This window comes from Cucumis melo, chromosome 7, assembly GCF_025177605.1.
Source record: "Cucumis melo cultivar AY chromosome 7, USDA_Cmelo_AY_1.0, whole genome shotgun sequence".
NCBI classification, from domain to species: Eukaryota; Viridiplantae; Streptophyta; class Magnoliopsida; order Cucurbitales; family Cucurbitaceae; genus Cucumis; species Cucumis melo.
The window spans coordinates 1171336-1195066 of NC_066863.1; the positions used below are offsets into that span (position 1 = coordinate 1171336).

General features: G+C 34.1%; 3 protein-coding genes across 5 annotated transcripts; 2 read left to right on the forward strand and 1 right to left on the reverse strand.

Annotated features, from left to right (window-relative positions):
• The first annotated feature begins 250 nt into the window (after positions 1-250).
• LOC103493706 (fatty-acid-binding protein 2) lies at positions 251-4815 on the forward strand. Of its 3 annotated transcripts, none has more exons than XM_008454569.3 (11): positions 251-588; positions 984-1592; positions 1686-1920; positions 2075-2150; positions 2233-2335; positions 2614-2682; positions 3179-3215; positions 3304-3378; positions 3460-3511; positions 4033-4077; positions 4188-4815. In XM_008454569.3, the coding sequence occupies exons 2-11, from the start codon at positions 1090-1092 to the stop codon at positions 4283-4285; spliced, it is 1293 nt and encodes a 430-aa protein (XP_008452791.2). In that variant the 5' UTR covers positions 251-588; positions 984-1089; the 3' UTR covers positions 4286-4815. The 3 variants fall into 3 exon arrangements, with proteins under 3 accessions (XP_008452791.2, XP_050943789.1, XP_050943790.1); XM_051087832.1 differs by having other exon boundaries at positions 311-588; positions 1692-1920; XM_051087833.1 differs by having other exon boundaries at positions 311-588; positions 1695-1920.
• A 2772-nt stretch (positions 4816-7587) lies between these two features.
• Positions 7588-10051, forward strand: LOC103493705 (protein OXIDATIVE STRESS 3 LIKE 1). The gene is made up of 2 exons (XM_008454568.2): positions 7588-8000; positions 8858-10051. The coding sequence occupies exons 1-2, from the start codon at positions 7684-7686 to the stop codon at positions 9330-9332; spliced, it is 792 nt and encodes a 263-aa protein (XP_008452790.1). The 5' UTR covers positions 7588-7683; the 3' UTR covers positions 9333-10051.
• A 573-nt stretch (positions 10052-10624) lies between these two features.
• Positions 10625-18818, reverse strand: LOC103493704 (LRR receptor-like serine/threonine-protein kinase ERECTA). Its single transcript, XM_008454567.3, has 27 exons — positions 18172-18818; positions 17614-17752; positions 17429-17500; positions 17213-17284; positions 17071-17142; positions 16931-17002; positions 16763-16834; positions 16605-16676; positions 16437-16508; positions 16280-16348; positions 16083-16154; positions 15877-15948; positions 15414-15485; positions 15114-15185; positions 14963-15034; positions 14820-14891; positions 14589-14660; positions 14444-14515; positions 14280-14351; positions 14081-14152; positions 13714-13782; positions 13558-13629; positions 13295-13374; positions 12957-13085; positions 12301-12648; positions 11688-12064; positions 10625-11515 (listed from the first exon to the last, which is right to left on the reverse strand). Exons 1-27 carry the CDS (start codon positions 18269-18271, stop codon positions 11147-11149), a joined length of 2976 nt encoding a protein of 991 aa, XP_008452789.1. The 5' UTR covers positions 18272-18818; the 3' UTR covers positions 10625-11146.
• Positions 18819-23731: the final 4913 nt, after the last annotated feature.

Genomic DNA, 23731 nt, shown 5'->3' on the forward strand with positions numbered 1-23731 from the left:
AATTATCTTTAGACATTTTTAAATAGGATAAAATAAACCAAAATATAACATAGAGTAAAATTCTGAATTATATATTAATCAATATGACTAATAGAAATATTTAATCTGAAATTTTGCTTGTTAATATTTGGTCAAATTTATTATTTTTAATAATTTCTCATTCTTTTTTAAACATTTTTTTTTATATATCTTATAAATAGTTGGTTTCTTTTTTCCTAATTTCAAAATTTTATTAGATTTGTAAAATATAAAGGGAAGAAAACTTTGTAGGAAATATAAAGGTGGAGGGTGAAAGGTGGGAACGCAATATAAAAGGAAAAGTAGGATACGTCGACGTGATAAGGACGGGGAGGAGACGACAAAGGTCGCCAAATTAGAAACTGAGAATCAAAAACAGAAAACAGCGAATCGTTTTTTACGCGCGTAATTTCTCCTCCTCCGATTGCGAGGGAACCGTGAATCCCTCAACTACTCCCAAAATCCTCATTCCAATTTCTTTCGTTTTTCTCATTCCAATTCATCTCCCAATGGATTGCTGACTTTCTTCCTCCTTCAAACCCTAGCCCATTACTTCTGGATCTCGCTAGGGTAAGCTACGTTTCTTCCATTCTCCACGTTTTCATTTTATCAACTTTTCTTTCTGCATTGTGTACCTTAGCGCCGTCGCATGTGATTTTACGGCGATGCTTTATTCTTTAGGTTCCGATTGTTGTGTTTGACGCCTGGTGTTATGTTTTTTTTTCTTTTGAATTTTTGGAAAGAATCTGTATCGTTTTGGTGGGTTTTTGTTTTTAATTGCAGATGAGCTGTTCTGCTGAACTTTCTTCATTGAACTATTTGCTTTATTTGATTGAGACAGTCTTTCATGTTTAGTTTCGAATAATGAAAGTGAGCGTGTGTCATCATCATTCATGGTTTGAGTATTGATATCTATTGAATCTCCCTGGCGTTGGTTCTCAATATTTATATTTTATTTTTTGCAGGTTTATTGTACCTTTCATCGGTGCCATTGCCATTCTTAAGATATTTGTTAGCTTAGCTCTTTAGACAGCGTGAGAGATTATCATATAACTTTAGAAAGGAGGAAATATGAGGAACAATTGGGTGTTCTTCATTGATCTTGATGGAGGCTCACCTTATATCTTGCCGATTGAGCCCTTTGGAGGTCATTTGTTTTCACATATTAGTTCGTTCATGGATAATTCTCTATTTCAGTCTAGGAATTTGTATATGACTGGAAGTTTAGCACTTCAAGAAGCCTTTAATTGCTTTTCAAAGATAGCTGGCGCACTGTTACTATGGTGCTCGAGTACATCAACTGCAAATGTGACTCGGGAGATTGCAGATGATTTACATGGTTCAAATTCTAGAAGCTTTAAAAACTTCAGTGAAGTTTGGAGCATCCGTTCTAGTAGACTTGGGTCTGGAGGATTTCACTTTAGCTTTAGTTTGGATAAAAAACATTCCAACCCGATTTTTCTTGGCAAGCTTGGAAGTTTTGCATCGAAACTCCTGGGTAAAGAGGCTGGAAAACAGCAATTGCATCCTTTCCTCTCCGTAGCGGCCGCCTTAGTTTCTCCACTTAACAACCTGTAAGCTGTTAAAATTCTGTGAGATGAGTGGTATGAATTCCTTTTTATCACTCTTGCTTTCATTTATTTGATTGAATTTGTTCTTTTACCAAGAGCCAGCAGATCATCAGATATTATGCCTGTTCCATTGGAGAACGGCGAACTGCAAGTCCATGGATGCATGGATCAGAAACCCTGTGAAGTTGCATATAGAGCAGCACATGCTGGCTTAATGTTTCCTGATGTGAACTGGGCAAGGCATGCAATTGAACCCATAACTGGCATTGAATTTCCCATGATGCTAGATAACATTTTGGCTGCCGAAAATAATTCCAGCTTGAGTTCAGAGGTGAATGCTTGTTGATTGTAGCCTTAAGATATTCCTCTAAATGTTTTCATGCTTTCTGTCATCCAGTTTGTACCCATCCTTCGTATTATTGTTCTTGGACACTATTCTACTCAACACTAGGTTATATTGCCAATCATATGAACTGCTGCTGCAGGTTCTTGTTGGAACTGGATCCAGAATAATGAAAATAGTCAAAATTAAATCCCTGAAGGTCTATGCTTTTGGCTTTTGTAAGTTCATTGGTTTATCGTTACACTTTTTGTTTCTGTCTTCATCTTATACTGATCAGATATGGACTTTTTCCCCTTGTAGATGTTCATCCAAAATCTGTCTGTGAGAAGCTTGGTCCAAAATATGCTTCTAGTCCAGCAGATGAATTAAATGAGCGGCGTGATTTTTATGAGGACCTTCTGAGGTAGTTTTTCTTTGACATATAATTTCTTTGATTTTTCATTTCAATTGTCTGTGGTCCAGTTTAAAAAATAATCTGGGAGATGGAAAAAGATTAAATACTTGTTTAGCACGATTGGGATGACTATGCCAAGGGATTTTCTTGTCTTATTAACTGTTTCTGGCCTGAATGGAACTCACTTTTTTTTGTTTCCGTTTTCGATGTTCAATCTAATTTTCCTGGTGAGTTTCTTTACTTTTGCCTTCTTTCTAATTTTGTTTTTGCATGTTACCATGATGCAGGGAGGATATTAATATGACTGTCAGACTTGTGATTAATTACAACGGGATGAAAATCAATACTGTAAGAGAGTATGTTTCTTTCTTTGGAATTGAATGCTGGATAGTGGATACATATAACTTTGGCCACCATTTTTCTTTAAACAGCGGGTGTATTGTATATCTTTTTTTCTAGTTCAGTAGAATTTTTCATCTCAAATCCTGTTCTTGTGCTTTGTAAAAGTCAGTTACAAATTGTAAATTATATTGGTTGAGCACTTTTAAGTTGAGTATGTCCAGTTTGATTATATTACCACTTGCCATATCTATAAATCAGACTCTTTATTGTAGTTGTTTCAGTTTCTCATTTCTTAGATGATTCAGCTAGGTGATGAGTTAATGGTTGGGTTCTCTGGTAGGATTTATTTTGTTGAAGTTAACTACCCATCTTTATATAATTTAATAAAGACGTGACAGGATTGCGTCCTTGGATGTTACAGCTTAATTGTAAATTTTAGTTGATTAATCTTCACAATTTTTATATGTTGCTCAAGCTAATTGACGATCGTGCCTGATTTTTTTATTGCAGTGCTTTTGAGAAATCACTTAGAGCACGATTGCTGAAGGTAATATGTCTGATACAGCTAGCCACAATCTTTGCTTTTGTACACTTTCTATTGTTTCTAATTTTTTTTACATTAATACGTGGATAAGACAAATCCAGAAACTGATTACCATTGTGTGAGGACATTTGGTTCTCTCTTCACTAAAGATATCCCATTACCTGTGGTAAGTCTATATCAAAAGCGTCATTCTGTATTTTGTTTATTGTGTGTCAAAGAATTAAATATTTGAATTGGAATATTGTAGGGAACAACAATTGATTTCCGACAGACAGCTGATGGACAACTAATCACAGAAAGTAAGCAGAGAGTACAATTATAGCAATGATTGGATCAATTAATGTTTGGTACCATAAATACCCTATTGTGCAGCCTACTTACTCTTAAATCAAAATTGAGGGAAATTTAGATGTTATCTTGCATTTTACTGTATAAACTAATAACTATGCTTAGAAAATTACAAAGTCTTTACTAAGCGTTTAGGAGGCTTAGTTCTCCCTCCCATATTAAGATATGCTTACCTCGGCCCCCTCATTCGCCTTTCCAACCCAATTCTATTACCACCATTGAATTAGCATTCTTAATTTATAACTAATATGCCTTTATCTTAGAGGTATTTTGAATATGTATCCACACACCAAATAATACTCCCAACATAGTTTGGGGAAGACTTTCTATTCCGGGAACTCATCTGCTTTCCTCCGCATTCACTTACTCCCTCATTTTTCTGCCTTGACGTTCAAAGTAGTAATCACTCATTTCATGTGCAGTATAGTGATTTCATTTTTGTGAGCATGACTAACTGACCGTTTTTGTGCAGTGGGAGGCACTCTTATTGGGGCAGTTCGTAGCAAGGAATTGTGTAGTAAGTGAAATATTACGTACCTGAACTGATTCTATGACAATTGACATGAAAGTGGAAGACTTAAGTCGAGTCAACGAAAATTAATTTGAAAATATCAATCATACTTGCAGGAGCATTCTTTGATATGTACCTCGGAGATGTTCCAGTGTCGGAGGAAACAAAAAAAGAGATTGGTAAAAATGTGGCAGGTCTTATTGGTAGATGCTAACATCTTTGTCCCAAAGTTCCAGCTTCAATTGTCCCCATTTTATACGGACAATTTGGTTGCTCTGACATGAGGAACTTAATGCAGCTGGCTGTAGCATTAAAAAAACCATCACTTGGTTTTAAAAGCAAAAGCTGGCAATAGCGATTGAGATCCAGTACATATTTCCGAAGGAAACACAGGTGCCACACCAAATTATCATTGAATTTTTTTACAACTAGCGCATATGCATCAAATTGATCGGCATTCATTCTTTATTCCCATTTGCTATCTGTTTTCATTAATTTCTCTCAGCCTTTGTTCCAAGTAACTTGAATAAGTAGTTGTTGGTTATGGTATAATCTATGAGAGTGGGTGGGAGTTACACAAAGTTAGTCTTTTCTTCTTTTAAATTTAGAACAATTTTTAGATGGTTAGCTAAGAAGACCTAGTTTAGGAATTGTACTCGGGTTTATGAATTGTGTTTAATATAAAGTTTTCATTGTCTTTTTCTTTATTTGAACAAATGGTCAAATATATAATTTTTATGAGTATATCTGTGGCTTGCAACTTTGCAATTCATTCTTGTAGGTGGGTGAGTTTATTTAACGATGATTGTTTCTTTAGGTGTTGGTGGCCATGTTTTGACGTTAGATTTAGACTTTTGTGGCTTTGTTAGGGAACTTTTCTAGTTTGGTTTCTGGCCTGTTCTGTTTCCGTTATTTATCTATTTACTTAAAATGTTTAATAGTTTCTAAACTTGGAAGTTGGTGGCCGAGTTACCATATCTATGTTTGAATCTAATTATAATGGTTGAAAATTAAATTATTAAAATATACAATTAACTTCGAGTGCTTAATTGGCAATTTATTGTTTTTTAAATTTGGTATTATTTATGAATCAGACTTTCATACAATTTTCTGGTTTGGTTTTAAAAGTGAACTTTATATTTGAATGTGACATATTCATAACCTTCTCAAGAGGTCGAGTATTTTCTAATACTAGTTTTATTTATTAATTCCAGCCCTAAAAATAATGGTTTTCCTTTGTTGACTTACTGTATTTAACTAAAAATTTGAATTAGTTAAACCTAATTTTCATGGGACGTGAGCGTAAAATAATTTTCTTTGAAATATATTTTTTCTTGTTCAATCAATGGTTTAGGCATTTCCTAAAGGGTGGTGTGTTTGTATATGGATAATATAAAATAGTCTATTATTTAAATCTGTATTACTGTCTCGATTCAATTTTAGTTTCATCATTTAATAAACTATGTAGAATATTTTCATCGTATATAGTAGAGATGAAATTGAAGAGGGAATGGATAAAGTTGTAAAGTAATTATCAAAGAGATTATGGGAAATCTTTTCAGGAATAAAAGAGATGAATACTAATAATAATAAATAAATAATAATTGTGGGACCCGTTAAATTCATGTGGGAGAATGGAGAAGAATGGATTGGCTATTTTTAAGGAGAGTTGAATTTCAAACTTTTGGTAGGTCTCACCAATCCATTTTATTTCAAATATTCAGCAAACAACATCAAAAGTTAATGAGTATTATTCTTATTCCTATTCAAACCCTAAAAACATGATTCATAGACCTCTTCATGTATAATTGAAACTCTTTAACAATAATTTATTAACCATAATCTTAGATGAAGAACGAGTACTTAATCTATCTATTAAATTTTTACTATACATGGTATAGTCCTATGCTTTGACAATTACGAGACTAGAACATAACAATTTCAATTAATTTTTGGTTCTCATAAGTAAAAGCTGAAAAATATCTATCCATTAAATTTAAGATTTATTAAAATCACCGTAATTAAAAGGAAAGCGGCTAAAATTAAACTTGTTCATGTAATACCAAAAATGATACCACTAATGCAGATGGAGTTGGCATAATTTTGGAAACGAGGTGTTGACGTGGCATGTTGTAGCATAAATGTTGGGAAAGAAAGTTGTGATAATATAATATTAATTGAAATGATATTTTTGAAAAGTGTGACACAAGTTAACAAGAATCCACAACCCATTGAACCCACCCCTAGAAAAGTAAGAGCGCACCCAGAAAATCACAAACTTTACACCTTTCTTTACCATTTTTCTTTCTTTCCTTTAATTGCATTCGCCATTTGCCGCGACCTAAAAATTTCTTCCTCTTGGGATCCTGAGATCCTCCATAACCTGTAGTAGCAAGATCGATTAGTGTAAGTCGTAGACAAGTGAGAATAAAATTCTTCGTTTTGAAAAGTTGTATATTACGGTCAACATACAATTATTTCGTATTCTAATTGGTTGTCAAACAACACAATCACATCATATTTTACGGAAAGAAAGAATCGATATTTTTCCTAAAAGAAGCCCTTATCCATTTCCCTTTTGTTTCCTCAATTTCACCCTACAATCCAAACCCAAATTCATGATTCCTGATTCTTCCACCCCAACTACATGTCGTTTTGTCTCAGTCATTGTTAGATAAGATCGACTTGTCGCTCCATGATCCATCATAATCTCCTTCTGCTCTATGCTCCCCCTAGGGAATTTCCCAATTTATTAAAATAGATTAAAAAAGACATGATGATTACTGACGTGGCACTATCCTATATAACATTGGAAATGACCACCTTATCCTAACCCTAATTAGCCTATGAATGGCCATGTCCTGTCTCCCCCCCCGCCCCCTCCATTCCTCAGCTGAGCCGAGCCAAAGCCAAGCCGAGTTATACAAAAACCGGATTTGGAAGTGACAAAGATCGTCTCCGAATTTCTATAAATCTCTCTCCGTGGTCCCCACCCACCTCCCACTTTTGGATAAGCATTCGTAACACAACACCCGATTTTATGCTTCCTACTCGCCACGTCATTTCCTCTTTAATCAGATGCTCTCAGCTCCACCATAATTTCCGTGGTCGCCCACCATCCTGTGGGCATTTAATTTTCTTTTTCTTTTTAAATATTTTCATTTATAAAAAAAAAAAAAAGAAACAGCTCATAAATGTTAACTAAAGTTATCCGAATAATATAATATATATTAAATTAGTAGCAAGTGGATGAGGATAAGACTCTTTTTTTTTTTTTTCCTTTTCCCTCTTACCTTACCCTCTCATTAAATTATTCCTCCTTATACTTTTTCATTTAATTTAATTTATTAAATCATTTGTTTTCTCCTAATCTCATCATTATTTAATATTTTTCCAATTAATATCTTTAATCCATTTTTGATCTATGCCGTTTCTCCACATGCTTCCAATCTCGTCCGTCCATTTTTTAATATCCAAAATCCATTGATTCTTCCATTTATAAAAACCCGTTTCCTCTTCCTACTTCTCCTTCTTCTTCTCGTCTGTGTTTTTTTTTTTCCCTTTCCCCTTTTTTCTCTCTCCTTGTTGTCACTGTTCAAATTCAAAGTCGTCATGTCGATTACTTTGGATAGGGTTCGGCAGGTTGATGGTAAACGCTCTGGATTCTCGCCGGAAGATTTGGGTTATGGATCGGTGTTTCAGAGGTTGGTTACTCAGGATGTGGATCGCGCTGTTGAAGGGTTTCAAAAGGAGGAGGATGCTGATGAATCTAATACTTGCAGCTCCGCTTCCACTTCTTCCTCTTCTTCGATTGGGAGGAATAGTGATCAGTCCGATGATGAGGATAACGGTGAGAATGATGAGGTCCAGAGCTCATATAAAGGCCCGCTTGATATGATGGATTCCTTGGAGGAGGTTTTGCCTGTCAGGTTGGTTTTCTTTCTATTTGATAATCTTGTTTCTCTTTTTCTTTTTTCTTTATTTCTTTTTTCTTTTTTTTGGATGATATGAGCTACTTTCCTTGGCGATCTTAGTTTGGTAATAAATTTGATGGATGATCTGGAACGAGTTTAGGGGAGATGAAATTGTTGGGAAAGGCTTGATTGAGCTGTAAATCTTAGTACTTTTGTTGTACAATGCAGTTAGAGATTGGGGATAGTTAATCTGCCCTGTAGAATGATGGAGTCATTTGATCTATTCTTTGGTTATTGATCAATTAATTTTGTTTCATTTTGGACTTACTACTGTGTGATTACGTGTATTTTCTGGGGGTGACTAGTATTTAATACTCTTGGAAGAGTCATTAGTCTGGGCATGAATAAGCTGTGGCTTGTAGAAACATATCTGCTGATTTATAGTAGATTAACGCGATGATGATCATGAGATAGCTGTATGTTTTCGGTGAGTTAATAATGAGAAAAGAGAAATTTTCAAGCTGTAGATTAGCAAATGGCATCGTTTTTTTAATGCACTACAAGAATTCTTTTGCCTTCTTTATTGCTAGTGGAGATTGTGTTTCTGAGATGTTCTTAAGCTTAGTCAGAAAGAAATCATTGCTTTGTTGAGCATTTTCACTATCAAAATTTTTCTGCGACACTGCAAGACATTGACTACTTTTGATTTTAGCTTTATGATTTCAGTAACACTATCTCTACCTTTGAGATGGAAAAAAGGATCGAGTATCCATTATTCAATCGAGTTTTTATACATTTTTGCAGCAGAACACACACAAATACACGTATTCTATTTGTTCCTTTATCTAACAAAGAATTATTACTACATGCAGAAAAGGCATCTCAAAGTTTTATAGTGGAAAATCAAAATCTTTCACGAGTCTGGCCGATGCCTCCTCTGTTAACTCTATGAAAGAGATTGCAAAGCCAGAGAATGCCTATTCCAAGAAACGTAGGAATCTTATGGCCTACAATCTTGTGTGGGAGAAGAATAGGAGTTTTCCTCTCAAGAACAACGGTGGTGGTATATCAAAAAGACCAATCAGCTCAAGCAAAAGCTCCTTGGCTTTGGCTGTTGCTATGAGCAGCTCCGAAAGTAACAGCAGTGAAGATTCAAATTCTAGCTCATATTCAAGTTCTCCACCGCCTCGCCCACCTCTACATCCACAATCCAGACCATCTAACAACAATTTCCCTTCCATGGTGCCACCTCAAAAAACTTTCTCCACTTGGCGTTCATATTCCTTGGCTGATTTACAAGAGTGCGCCACCTTTGCTAATAAGGCCAACCTAACCAATCTGAACTGACCCCAGAAAAGTTCCTTCTCTTGCATAGGTACGCAAGAGTCTTTTAACTATATTCTAGGAACCCTGAAATAGAAGGTTTTTTCTAGTATGATTTTAGGTCTTATGGTCTTTACTGTACTCTATGTCTTAAAATCCAAAAACTTTCATGTCTCGTTGTTTATAATGAAAAATGGGGATATGAAATTGAGAGGAAAGCTGAGGGTAGCAGATGTGAGTCATATTTGTCAACACCTGTATGTCTGTATTGGCCTAAGACAAGCAACCATCTCAACTACCCATCCATACATAAGCAGCCACCTTGAAGGTTAGTTTGACCAATGAACCACACAACTTCCAAATTCTTTTTGGTTCCCACCAAGATTGCAGACCTGGTTGGTTGAGTAACTTCTGAGAGTGTTCTTATGCTTATGAAAACATACTTCTGCTTCAATGGATAGTGTGACCTTCCACAATCCCATGTAATTGACTTTAGAACTTAAGTTGATTTGTTAACATTGATTCCCCATATACTGTATGAGTCACTCCCAGTAACATTTAAAAGGCTTATGGGTCCCTGATATTCATGTTTTCCCATGAGAGTTTCATTTATGGTTGGATTTCACTACGGCTTCTTTCTTCTAGATCTTGAGAATGTAAGACATGCACAATGCTGCAATTTGCTCGTTGCTTTAAGCATTTTGTAAGCATCATAATGCCCAATGACATTGATGAGTTTCTTCTGTGTTGGGTACATTGTGAGAATCTTGATGTTATAGTTATAGTAGTCAAATAGTTCTTGCTTCTTTGAAGAAAATATTGCAAAAATCTAACGTCGGTTGACGTGTTTGAACAGTATTAGATAAGATTGGAATTAGTGATGGGACCTCTTTAAATAGTTATTTGGACTAGTCTAGAGGTTAACAATTATATTTAGCCCTAATTAACAACCTTTTCAACGTGAGACCATCTATTTAAAATCCATTTATTACAAACCAAATACGACCATTATTGATTAGTCATAAATCTTTTGCCTAAATTATTAAAGAATACTCTTCGATTTTATGGATACAGATTAGTATACAACATCAGCATTTTGACCAATCATCCGATCTTCAGACTCATTAACCTTTATTTTCGATATACCCTAATCAATTAGTAACGCGTTCCTTCCCATAATTTACATCCGAAATACACAGATTTCTAGTTACAATAGAATCTAAGTTCTTTTCAGTAAGTGATCCACACTCTTCGACCGACACTTCCCTTTTCACAAATGGAAAAAGTATTATAATTTGAAGATAAGGCAGGCACAATAATCAAACCAATGGCCAAACAAAACTGGTGGCATGTAGATTTATTACCCTCGAAATCATTTGCCTAGTTAAAGTAAATTGACAAACCGTACACTAGAGAAAAAAACATCAAAGACCCAGACCAAGTGAATTATTGCTGCCTTGCTGTTAACACTTTAAATGCTATCATCCTCTCACTCATCAATTACTGAGCCTGAACATGAAACCCCAAAATAAACACAAGGCCAGTCCTCGAGAAGCTTTCAAATTTAACAGGTCCCACCAACCCGAAAATCACTCCCATTAATAGAACCAATACTTCTTTACTTCCCAAAAATCACTTTCTACATCTAAATGACTAAATCTACCAGTACGTCATATGTCCATGTTGCTGCTTGCCTACTTTTATATAAAACCTTACACTACAAAGTAAAACGAGGTTGTTTGTTGTTAATTCATTTATACAGGAAATTAAGTCTACCCACAAAGCCAACCCTTCTTGGATGGCATTCTTTTCATTGTTGTAGAGGTTTTCGCAACTTATTACTCACTGTTTTGTGATATTACCTCTCCAAACTTGACGAAGAGCTGGGCGTCTGAGGTGCTCATGGTTGGGCAGTTCAGCACATGCGGCGTCTTCAGATTTGCATACTCATCCTTGTAGCAAGAGGATTTTGCAGATGGGGGAATGGTTGTTATGGTTGGTGTTTGTTTTGGTGTTGCGGCAGAGGGTAGAAGACTTCCAATAACGCGTGTTACTTCGTGCATTGTTGGTCGATCAGATGGTTGCCTCTTTGTGCAAAGGAGAGCTAGCTGAAATGCCTTCTTGACAGCTCCAAGGTCCTTGCAAGTTGCAGTTATTTCAGGATCAACTGTCTCCATTACAGCATTGTTGGCTGTTTTTGACAAGATCTGATATGTAGGGGAAAAAATAATATTAAGAGAAAAGTCACCCCATAACGAACAGGTAAAAATATAACATTATGACTCGGGATACTAATAACTCGCAACTAATGCATCCAATGTTATCACGATAACATTGAGTGCATTAGTAAAGTAACTCATACAATAAATTTGTACTGACCAATTGGTGGAGATTTGATTCATTGTCCACTGCTTTCCTTCCTGTGAGCAATTCAAGCAACACAATGCCAAAGCTGTAAACATCGGACTTTTCAGTAAGTCGGGAAGTCCGAGCATACTCTGGATCAATGTATCCAATAGTTCCCATGATATAAGTGGACGTATATGTCTTTGAGGTGCACAAACTCTTGGCAATACCAAAATCAGTGAGATGGGCTTCAAAATCCTTGTCCAATAGAATGTTAGATGACTTAACATCCCTGTGGATAATGCGAGGGCTACAATCATGGTGTAGATATGACAGTCCCTGAGCTGCTCCATGTGCAATATTGAGCCGAGTGTCCCAGTCAAGCTTTTTCTTCTTAGTAGAGCCAGAGCCTGTACTAATCTAAATTAGTGACGAATCTAGATTCATTACTAGCATTTTGTGCAGATTTTCAAATAGTCAAAGTTCACGCCCTGTCGGGTGACTCACAAATCTTACTACAGTTTCACTGATGCAGAATTATGTAGAACAGAAAGACTATATCTGAATGCGAACAAATAGAACTAAAGCCAACTAAAACATTTAAGGCACAATTTTGGTGATGTTCAAACTAAATGCTTAATATTACCATGTAGATGATCCCAGAGACTGCCGTTTTCCATGTAGTCATAAAAGAGGAGATTCCCAGAGGGGGATAAGGAGTATCCTTGGAGGCTGACTAGATTTCTGTGTTTGATGCTACCCACGGTTTCCAGTTCGGTCTCGAACCCCTTCATGCTATGGGGCTGGTGAGAGTATAGCTTTTTGACAGCCACGGGTTTACAGTTCTTCAGTACACATTTGTAGACTGTGCTTGAAGCTCCATATCCAATAATGTACTTTTCGTTCAAATTTTCAGTCATCCTCATAATGTCCTCATAAACGTGAAGGGCCATATTCATGTGAAGGATTACTAGCTTAGGAGTTGAGTAAGTAACTGAGTTTTCACCAGGCACAAAATAAAATGTTTTAGTATTCAATTATTCAACTTGAATTACATCAAAACATTGATAGTGCTTTGTCATGTCAAATATTTCACATATAGATCATTTTCAGAAACAGTTATCTGGCTGCAATTCGGCAACACAGAAGCTTCATAGATCGGAAGACATACATGGAAGCCCAAAACTAAGAATAATAGAATTATAATATAAGTCAAAAAGCTAATAAGCTCCTACATTCATGTGTGTGTGTGTGAAGGTAAATTTAATCATGTATGACAACACATGTTATAACAAAAAGTACCTGGTTTGTCAAGTGATCCATCTGGAAAAGGTATTGTGTTGTTCGGACGACACACTGTTAGAAGGATCATTAACAAGATTACAAGGGCACCAAGAGCAATTCCCAGGATAGCGGCTTTAGATATGGTGACTGCAATGAGAGCAATAAAGGGAAATTAGAAAAATATGGCAAATTTCGCCATTCAATCCCTCGTTATTAGATACAACTATCTTTTTCTTTTTATATTGGCAAATGTCTAAAATAGCTTGCATGCGTCTCAACTATTCTCACAAGACTACCGGGTAACTTTACTACATTCACAGATACAACTATGAAAATCGTTTAGAAAGCATGATTACCTCTCTCTGTCGTATGAGCTTCATGACAGGGGTAGTTGTTGCTATTCCAATATCCACAGAGAGCAATATTTCCAAGGAAACTAAAAGGAAATTAACATAAGTAGTATGAATATTTGACAAAGGGACAAGAAAAATATATACTGGGATTAAACTATGAACGAGTGTCCACAGATGCCTATGATGTTTCTTTTCTACCCTCTCGTTCCAAATTCTATTCAAACAGGGAAATCAAAGTTCTGGGGCTCGCAACTCGAAGTTCTTACCTATCAGATGAAAACCTGGAGAAGTTGTTGCTTGTGGGAATGTCACCAGCTAGATTGTTATAAGATACGTTTCTGTAAGGTGATACATTGGTTTAGTTAAACATCTCTTTTGTCAACATTATCCAAACACTTCGATCGGGAGGATGACAAACTTACAATTCTGTAAGACTTAGGCAGCTAATCAGTGACGTAAGATCCCCAGATAAATTGTTGTTCTCAAGTCTCCTGCATAAATTTAATCGTTATACCATGAAGGGAACATGCAGGGACATACGTAAATACTTCAAATGCCTTAGCAGACAGAACTCAAGCCATAATGTCACAAGAACAACGTTATTATAAAAGAAATGTCACTAGAACGAAATTAAGGTAAAAGGGGGGAGATATCGTTTCATGACATGACCGAGCCACTTAAGAAAATACTAAGAGTAGCGGCTATAGGTCATGAATATAAACATGCAGCAGGAAGGAAAGAACGATTGACGGAAAATTTTACCAAAAAAGTTTCAGTTTCAGAACTTACAAGGAGAGAAGATTTTGAAGTTGACTCAGTTCTTGAGGAATGAACCCAGAGAGCTGGTTGTGTGAAATATCTCTATAGTATAGTAACATAGAAACAAGAATTAGAATAGAAAACTTAAGTTCATGCATTCAAAGAGCTGCTGATCAACACATCACTGCTCCCCAACCTAGAAAGGTACAAACGTTTCAGAACCACTTACATTTCCATGACACTCCTTAAATTGCCAAATTCAGCTGGAATGAATCCCGTTAAATGATTCCTACTTAAATTTCTATAAACGTTACAAGAAGAGGTCAGTCAGTGATTTCAGCCCAAAGAAAAAAGATTGATGATTAACCAAAATGAGATAAAGATGATACATACAGCTTTAGAAGATGTTCCAGATCGCCAAAGGATGAAGAAATTGTGCCACTAATTTTGTTATTTGAAATGTCTCTGTGCAGAAACTATGAGTTAGTATAAGAAATATGGCGAACTCTTGAGTGAAAATTAGATCTTGTGTACTTACAATGTATCCAAGTTGCCAATACGAGACAGCTCAACTGGTATAGGACCTCGTAGATCATTTGAGGAAAGATTCCTGCACATGGTCAATACTATGAGAAGCAAATATATACACTGCTCCTGAGATTTGACTGCCAAATGAAGCAAACTGTATGATCACCACTCTCATGAACAGAGAAATAGCTTTCTAGCAACTTGGATTTTAATGCTGAACAAAAAGAACGACTTAACTTACAAGTAAGTCATACTCTCTAGCCTCTGGAAAGATGGGGGAATAGTTCCATTCAACTTGTTGCCATGCACATTTCTGAAACCAACAAATACTGTCTTAACGAATATCTGCTGAATGGAATCAGAGTTTAGTTTATGTTTTCTTACAGGCTGTTGAGATTTGTGCAAGAGCTAAGATTGTCAGGGATTGGCCCTCCGAGATTGTTATTAGCTACATTTCTGCAAGGTGTAAGTAAAAGAATGAGGACTTGAAAAAAGACATAAGACATTCATTTTGGAACAGGATGACAAAGCTTACAGATCAAACAAATCGGTGAGTTTCCCGAGCTCAGCTGGAATATTCCCAGCAAGATGATTATCATTCAATTCTCTGCAAAGGACAAAAAAAAAAAACATCAACATCCAACTAAAGTCATAAACCATAAGCCCTAAATGCAGGTTAAGACTCCACGTCAGTTGAGCTCAGCTGGAATATTTCCAGTAAGATGATTATCATTCAGTTCCCTCCAAATGCAACGAGTTGCATCAAAGGAAAGAGTGTTCTTAAATGTATGTCAAGATTCCACATAAATAAAAAGACGAAGGAGAGAGATGTTACAGATAATGGAGCTTCGTCATATTCCCTAGCTCCGGCGGAATAGGCCCAGTGAGCTTATTACTATGCAGGTACCTGTTTGCCATAAGAGACATCACTTACCAAAGTTAGTGTTACAAAATCAACAATTAAGCAATAATTGAGTGTAAAGATTGACCACAGATGTACGTGGTTCACTAACAATGTGTTAGCTACGTCCACGGACAGAGGGAAAACAAATATTATTAGAGAGAATGTTGCCAGCGAAACCTCGTACTGGGTCGTTCATGGAGTCACATATCAAATTCAAGGTATTCCAACTTAACATATTGAAACCTGCTTTCTAGATTATACTACTGATGATGTAACTTAACATAGGTTAGTATATGTATTAGCAGTTTCTTCACTATACATTTTAGGACAGGAATTTTACTTGGTGCTGCTAATGGGAAAAATAGAAAGAGAGAGAGTAGTCAAATGTACTTACAACTTCTCGGTATAAGTCAGATTCCCTAAGATAGAGGGGATCGAACCGGTTAACATGTTGCAGCTCAAATCTCTGATTTAGATATGGGAGAGAGAAGTTAGAAATAAAGACATAATCGAAAAAGAGAGCAAAAATCATGTGAAAAATATCCTCCTTAGAAAAGAAAGTGTATGAACTTGGTTTGTGAGAAAGCTAAAGTTGCTTACAACACAGCAAGCGCCTGCATCAGACCAATTACAGGTGGAATAGGACCTGATAGCTGATTACCCTGTAAGGACCTGGAAATGATAACCATAACATTTGAGGGAACGATACAGAAGTAAAACAATTATTCATTTAAACCCACAAAAGGCATGGCAGCAGATACAGTATGAAGATGCAAAATCACTTCAAGAACACATACAATGTGGCTACTTGAAGGAAACCAATGTTAAATGGTATCTCTCCACTGAGATGATTGTATGACAGGTCCCTGCCAAGTTATAAGAAAGAAACTTTAGCAGTCATCCAAATAGAATTTAAAACATTTAAGGATTCAATGAGAAGGACATAATACATACAAGACCTGGAAGGCTGTGCAGTTGCCTATTGTTTGAGGTATGCTGCCAGTTAGACTGTTATTTCTCACATCACTTCAAATGCGAAGAGTTTCATTAGGCTGAATGCACAAGTTCAAATTGGGAAAGGGAAAAAATAATAGTTTTTAAGTGGAAGTAAAGATCACTTACAAATACCATAAACCAGTCAGCTGGCACATGTCTGGAGAGAGTGTGCCCACCAAATTGTTACCACGCAAACCACTGAGAATAGAGTAGAATAACCAATGAAGCATTTAGAACCAACTACTGGCTGAAATCTGAAAGAATCAAGAGTAAAAAGTACTCACAGATATTGCAGCACTTCATTCCAGTATATTAGTCTTGGTATCTCCCCACTAAGATTATTCTGTGCCAAATCTCTAGAACCAATGGTGTAAGATAGAAATCCTTCAGTTATAAGTCCTTTGAATAAGAACTTTGAAGGCAGTGAAAAAAAGGATGGCAAGATAACTTACAAGACCTTCAAATTTGGAATCTGAGATAAGGTCGACGGGATTGGTCCAATCAGTCTATTATTTTTCAGAACACTGAAAGAATAGAAGATAATTAGTGTCACTTAGTTAAGCACAAGTTCTGCAAATGTATTTGAACTTACAGCATTTCCAGCTGCTTCAACTTCGAAATGGAAAATGGTATGTCTCCATAAATCTCATTAAACGATAAATCCCTACAAACAACATTCCATCAGTTAGCTTACTTCGAAGATATTTAACAGTTTCTAACTCAATGGGACTTACATGTTTATTAACGAAGAACAATCACCAATCTCATCTGGAATTTGCCCAGAAAGACCATTCCCTCTCAAATCCCTGTGGGATCAAAGTCGACAATAAGACAGTCTCTATGAACAACTTACGTCTGTCGGGAGGTTCATGAAAATGGAACAGAAACGTTCTAGAGAAATTTTAGAAGGCTCAAGGGAGTGAGAACAGGTATAAAGAAGAGAAAAGTACAGAGTTTGCAGGCTTTTGAGGTTCCCGATTGAAGGAGAAATTTCTCCATCCAGATTGAGACCTGAAAGATTACTGGGACAAGAAAAAAATTGGAAAAAAGGAGATGGACAAGTTAGAACAAAATTTACACTGGATTTTGAAATCTACCCACAAAAACTCCAACAAGAAAAAATAATGTAGCTTACAGAGAGATAACATTGAGAGTGGCATTGTCACAGGTGACACCTCTCCATACACAGAAATCTGAAGAAGGTGAGCTTGTCCAATCATAAAGAACATTATCCACATCCCTGAATGATTTCTTTATCTCCAACAACGTTGCTCCTTCAACATAAGAAAACATGTAACTAAAGATCTTAGCTCTCCATATCCATCAGAGACAAAGAATAATGTAAACATAACAGAGCATTTCAGAAAGACCCAATAGTTTTCAAAACAAGAGATTCCCTAGCACTACTTTCAAAGATCAGATTTAAAAAATGAAAGAAATGCATGGAAACTGTTGAAATAACATTATAAAAAACCACAAGCCTCCTTGAAAAAGGGTGTCCAAATAATGCTTGAAAAAGTACATAACAACCGCCAAATTCACTGATTAAACGCATGTTCTTGGATAGACTTCTTCTTTCTACCAAGCCCTCGTAGAGTTGAGGATAGAAGAGTATTCATCATTCCTCCTGATTTGATTACCAAGGGAATTTCAAAGTTCAAGTTCTTCATCTCATTTGTTAATGGTAACTTACCATCATCAGAGTCCACCACACCAACGGTAGCACAGAAAAGAAAAGCCAGGATAACAAGCTCAACAAGAAATGCCATGGCTGCCCTCTTCACATACTTCATTTTACTCAATTTTTGCAGTGTTCATGGCTGGCTAGTAATAAGAACCTGAGAACCCCTTAAAACCAACACCAAAATGAAAAAAGAAAGAGAACCCTCTTCTTATCTAAAGGAAATTAAAATGCTGTGAGGCTGTAATGGGAGAGACAATGTTGAGTTCGAGAGGAAAAAAATTTGAGTTCCCCTTTAGAGTAACTGGATTCTTATGATAGACTAAAGGAAAAGCTTCAGCCGTTCAATCACATCGCGAAGCAATAAACAACTGTGGAGAAATGGAGAGAGAAATGAGGAAATTACAGAGGATGAAGGAATGAATTATTTCGCAGATAAAGATAAAAACCCATCTGCCATAACTCTGTTACAAAACCTGCAACGTTACACAGAAACCCTTCAACCCATTTCCTTTTTTCTCTCTCTCTTTTCATTTCTGGTTAAAAATTTGCAAATGGGAGCTCACAGTAATAAGGGGTCGCTTTCTTGGTTGCAGAGATGGGTAATGGAAGGAACCCATTTGGGTGTTGCTGCTGCTGCTGACATGGACGCTGTTCTGTTGTTTTTGCTGCAGAATTGAGCCTTAAACTCAAGAAAATTATTAGATGATTATGATTTGTAGTTTTGTTATTTTTACTGTTCATAGTTTATGGTTTATACAGTGAATCTGAATTTACTTGCATTGCACTGTCCTGTCTGTCCCAATTCTCTTTATTTCTCTCCTCCCCCACTTGTGATACCCCAAAAAGTAGACTCTTTTGCATCAGTTTAAGATTTGAAGGTTTCGATAATCATCGAGGGGAATCTTGTTTTTGTGTTAATTGATTTCTAAGTTCATTCCTTTTTTGTATCTCTTGAGTCGTTGGTTACTTTTCTTAAGGTTTAAAGTTATTGTATCTCTAAGCTCCTTCTTATTTGGGCACTATAAATTTGGTTTTGGAAGGAATGAAAATCTTAAAACGGTCTAATGTAAAATATAAAGGACAGTTTGTATGGTTAAGAATCAATAACTATCGTTTATATTTCGATGGATCATCGATTCTAGGATTTGTTTCAAGATCCTGACAAAATTTTCACATGATAATTCATACTAATAAAAATTTTAGATTTCCAATTTGTATGTGGATTACATTACAATAAAACGTACATAGGCCAATCTGCTTCATTTAATGGATAAAAACAAAGCATGTTCCTTTATGGCATGCAAATAACATCATCTAAAGTCCCACACAAACAATAATCTATCACATTTGACAACATAGTAAACATCCCACATTCAAATGTATACTATCTCCAAATTCTATAAATAATAACTAATCTTTTGTTCATAAACTCGACAACACATGTCACGAGTGTCACATAGGCTAACTAATTCATCGAACACCTAATAAAATTTCAAAACCAAGAACTAATAATGAAAACACATACTTTTTTTTCGCTCGTTTCAATAACCTACAAAATCAAAACCCTAATTTATTCAAATGCCACTCTTTTATACATCACTTATAGAAAGTTGCATGCATACAATAATTATATTAAAAAAATTGATCAATTAAAGGATACGATAAATGTTTTTGTATGGAATGAATGAATAAAGTGGATGGAGTCAAAATCAAAGATAATATAATAAAGAATCAAAGAGGATGTTTCTATTCCAATCAACTAAAGTTAAAGAAAAAGAATCATTTCCAAAAGCCTATGACTATTAATAAATTAATAAGGGACTTAGGATCCAATCAAAACCAAGCATTTAGATTTCATGGTAATTCCCAAAAATATAAAAACAATAAAAATAAACATTTGACTTCCGAGTGATAAAAATCATATTATAAATTAATAAAAATCATTAGTTCATGTAATTACAAGAAATATATGAGGGTAAAATGGGAATATTATATAAGGATGGCCAGAGGATCTGCCAGAGTTGGGCCCACAGCCCATCAAGAGACTGATTGATTATCTTAACATCATGAAGATTGAAAAAGTGGTCTATTTTAGGTTAAATTACCAATATAGTCTTTTTGTTTTTTAAATGTAGTTTCATTTTTTTTTTCATTTTTCATTTCCAAATAAATATAGCATAGCATGTAATTTGAAAGTTAGCCATTCTTTTATTCCATTTTTGTGTCAGGTCTCCGTCCAGGTAGATGGCTAGTATAGATTCAATTCATGGTATTTTAGTTAGTTAACGAGATCATGTCTCATTTTTTACTACTAGGACAACCACGATGATTAGTATAATAATAATACAAGTAGTTAGTCAAACGGTGAAACTGACATTGATTAAAAAAAAATTAATGTAAGTTTGTTAAGCACGTGTAAATTGAAAACAATGTAAATTGAATTAATTGTTTGTTACATCAACAAAATGCTAGTGTAATGATTCACATACTTTAACTCGACACGTGTGTAAGTATTACTATAAAAAATGAACAATGTATACTTTCAACGTCGTATTTACAATGTCTTTGAATTGTTAAAAGAAAAGTTGTTTGATAAGATTCTCAAGTTTGAAATTATATTTGATGTACATGGATTTACAAAAATCTACAAAATAGGATATATAGTTTTCTTTTTTAGTTAAAGTAGGTAACTAATATGTGCATAGTTAATAATCTATATATTTACTCGACATCTATAAAACACTGACATTAAAAGTTTAAAATAAGTTCAAATATGTCTACACTAGTATATATCAATTGGTTAAAGCTAGACATACAAAATGTCATACATTAAGATATAATATTGGTTCTAATAATTTGAAGGATATTAAATTCAGTTCTCATATAAATTATAGATAGCAATAGAAATTATTAATGAAAATTGTTAAAAATAAAATATTTACATTTCATTAAAAAATGAATTTTGTCATTTACTAGTTTTTTCAACGAAGTGTAAATAGTTTTCTTTTTATTTAAAAAAGTCCTATTTATGTATTATTTATCTAATTTTTTGTTATGTTTTGGTGTATTTAACACTACAATCGAATTAAAAGGTATTTTTAAATATAACAAAATCTATATATATATATATATATATTTATGTATTTTGTAAAGAGTTAAAAAAAAACTATCAAATTAAAATAAATAAAAAAAAGTTGAAATATAAGAGAAAAAAAAAATGAACATCGGGAAAGTCAATAGGGGACGCGTCCACTCATCACTGACACTAAATTACTGATTGATTTTTAGGGGGGTGGGGGTCCCACCCAACATGTCCGAAAAACCTGACAGTCCCTTAAGACGTCAATGTTAACGCCGTTAAAACGTTTCCTGTCAGAGCAAAAAAAAAATCAAAATTAAAATTAAAAAAATTCAAAAAAAGACATTGGGAGTTTTAATAATAATAATAATAAACTGAATATTGTTAAAACAGTGTTTTGTGGATAACTAACTGAAGGAGGAGTTATGTATTTAATTGGGGTGTAATGGCATGTCTCCTACCCTATGGTGTGTTTCTTTTTAGGGTAACAGCTCGGTCACCTTATTAAAACTCACCCTTTTATAACTTTCCTGGGTCCCACCTTCCTTTCCCGTACCCTCCCCCTGCCACCTGGATCTACCCTTAAACATAACTAAACTAACACTAAACTCTTTTTTATTTATTTATTGATATATCATGGGTACATATCTTCAACAAATTTACTTCATTTTTTTTCTTTTTTAAAGTAAGGTCATCTATGCTTTTATTTGTCCCTTAATTTGAATATTTTATATTTATGTTTGTTTTAAAAACTTTAAGTTTGTTTGAATCCATCGTTTAATCAATATATTCTATAACATGACATGACGATAGTAGATTCATGTTATTAGTAACAAAAGTTAATTGTTTCAACTATGCTTACAACTTGAAATTTCTACTCTGATTTATTGTTATTTCAAATAATAACAATAAAAAAAATTGTTGTAAATGATAAAATTGTTGCAAAATTTAAAAAATTCAGATTCTATCAATACATTGATATATGTGATAGGTATCTATCGATATTTGTTTTCTATAAAATATGAAATTTTACTATATTTTATTTTATTTTAATATATATCTAAAAACTCCCAAACAAATAATCTATCTTTTTTTTTTTTTTTTATAAAAACATAGCAAGATTGTAAAAGAACAAAAACCAAATAAAAATATATCTTAACTATTATATGTACGTGTTATCGACTATAAAAACGTAGGTTTGAAACCCTACATTTATCCATACTAAAAGAAAATAGTAGGAACAAGAAAAAAAAAAAAAAAAAAAAAGGAAAAGGAAGAGTTTGTAAAGACAATATGTCTTAATTAAGAGTCTTGATCATATTCAAACGATTAACGTCAATAACTAATGTAGGATATGGTTTGTTTAGAAATTGAATAGAGATTTTATTTCCAAAGATGTGTAAGTGTTTTGTTTTGTCTTTATGATTATCTTAGAGAGTTGACTAAATTAAATGACATCAATCATTGACTTTTCAATTTTGGTAAACCTTCTTTTTATTTGTAGGATACATTGTTATTGTTATGTAATTTTCGTGAAACTTCTAGGGGACATCTCAAGAAAAATAAATGAGCCTTGAAACCAAAAAAAGGAAAGAAAGAAAGAAAAAAAAAAACATAATTTTCAAAATAATATGATTATTTTTAAATATAATAAAACGAGTAAAATATCACAATTTATTTATGATGGATCAAGATAGATTACTGTAACATGTCTATCGTGATATAGATAGACAAATATAATAGTTTATTACAAATAAAATATGATGGAACTAAACTTTTAACATAATAAATATTTGTTTGTTTGTTCAGATAAGATGAAACTCAAAACTTTATTTAATCGAGTCATAATTTTGATTGCGTGAAGATTATCTCAAAAAATGACGTAGTGATCTAAACTTTTGCTGTAGATCACTTACACACAATTTCACATCTCAATTTATGTATAAACTTCTAAAAACTTTTATTACAAAAAAATATTTTTAAAACATTTACAAAACATTAAAAAAATAATATCTTAACTTTTAAAAGCATATAAAATTGCTTCAAATTAATTGCTTCAAATTAATTTATCGACCCTATTTCAATTGATTTCGATGGTTCGTTGTTTACATGTTTTTAGGTTATTTTAGAATTGGAAGCCAAAATTTGGAAATAAAAAAAATATAATATAAAAAAGAAAAAACTTCTTTATGTTTTTAGTAAAACATAACAAGAAATTATAAGAAAAGAAAATACAATTTAAAATAAAACAAAACTGTTAAAACATAATAACCATAAACCCTATATATATATATATATATATAATCTATTGCTTTTCTATAGTTTTTAAACAAATGGTTAGAGAATTTTTATAAAATATAATAATTTGAACTTGAATAAAATAAAATAGAGAAAGAAATAAATTGTACGGCAACACCCACATGAGGGAGGCCAGGCGAAGGAGAAGATCATTTGTAGTAAGTAATATTTAGATTTTGAAAAATGGGAAAG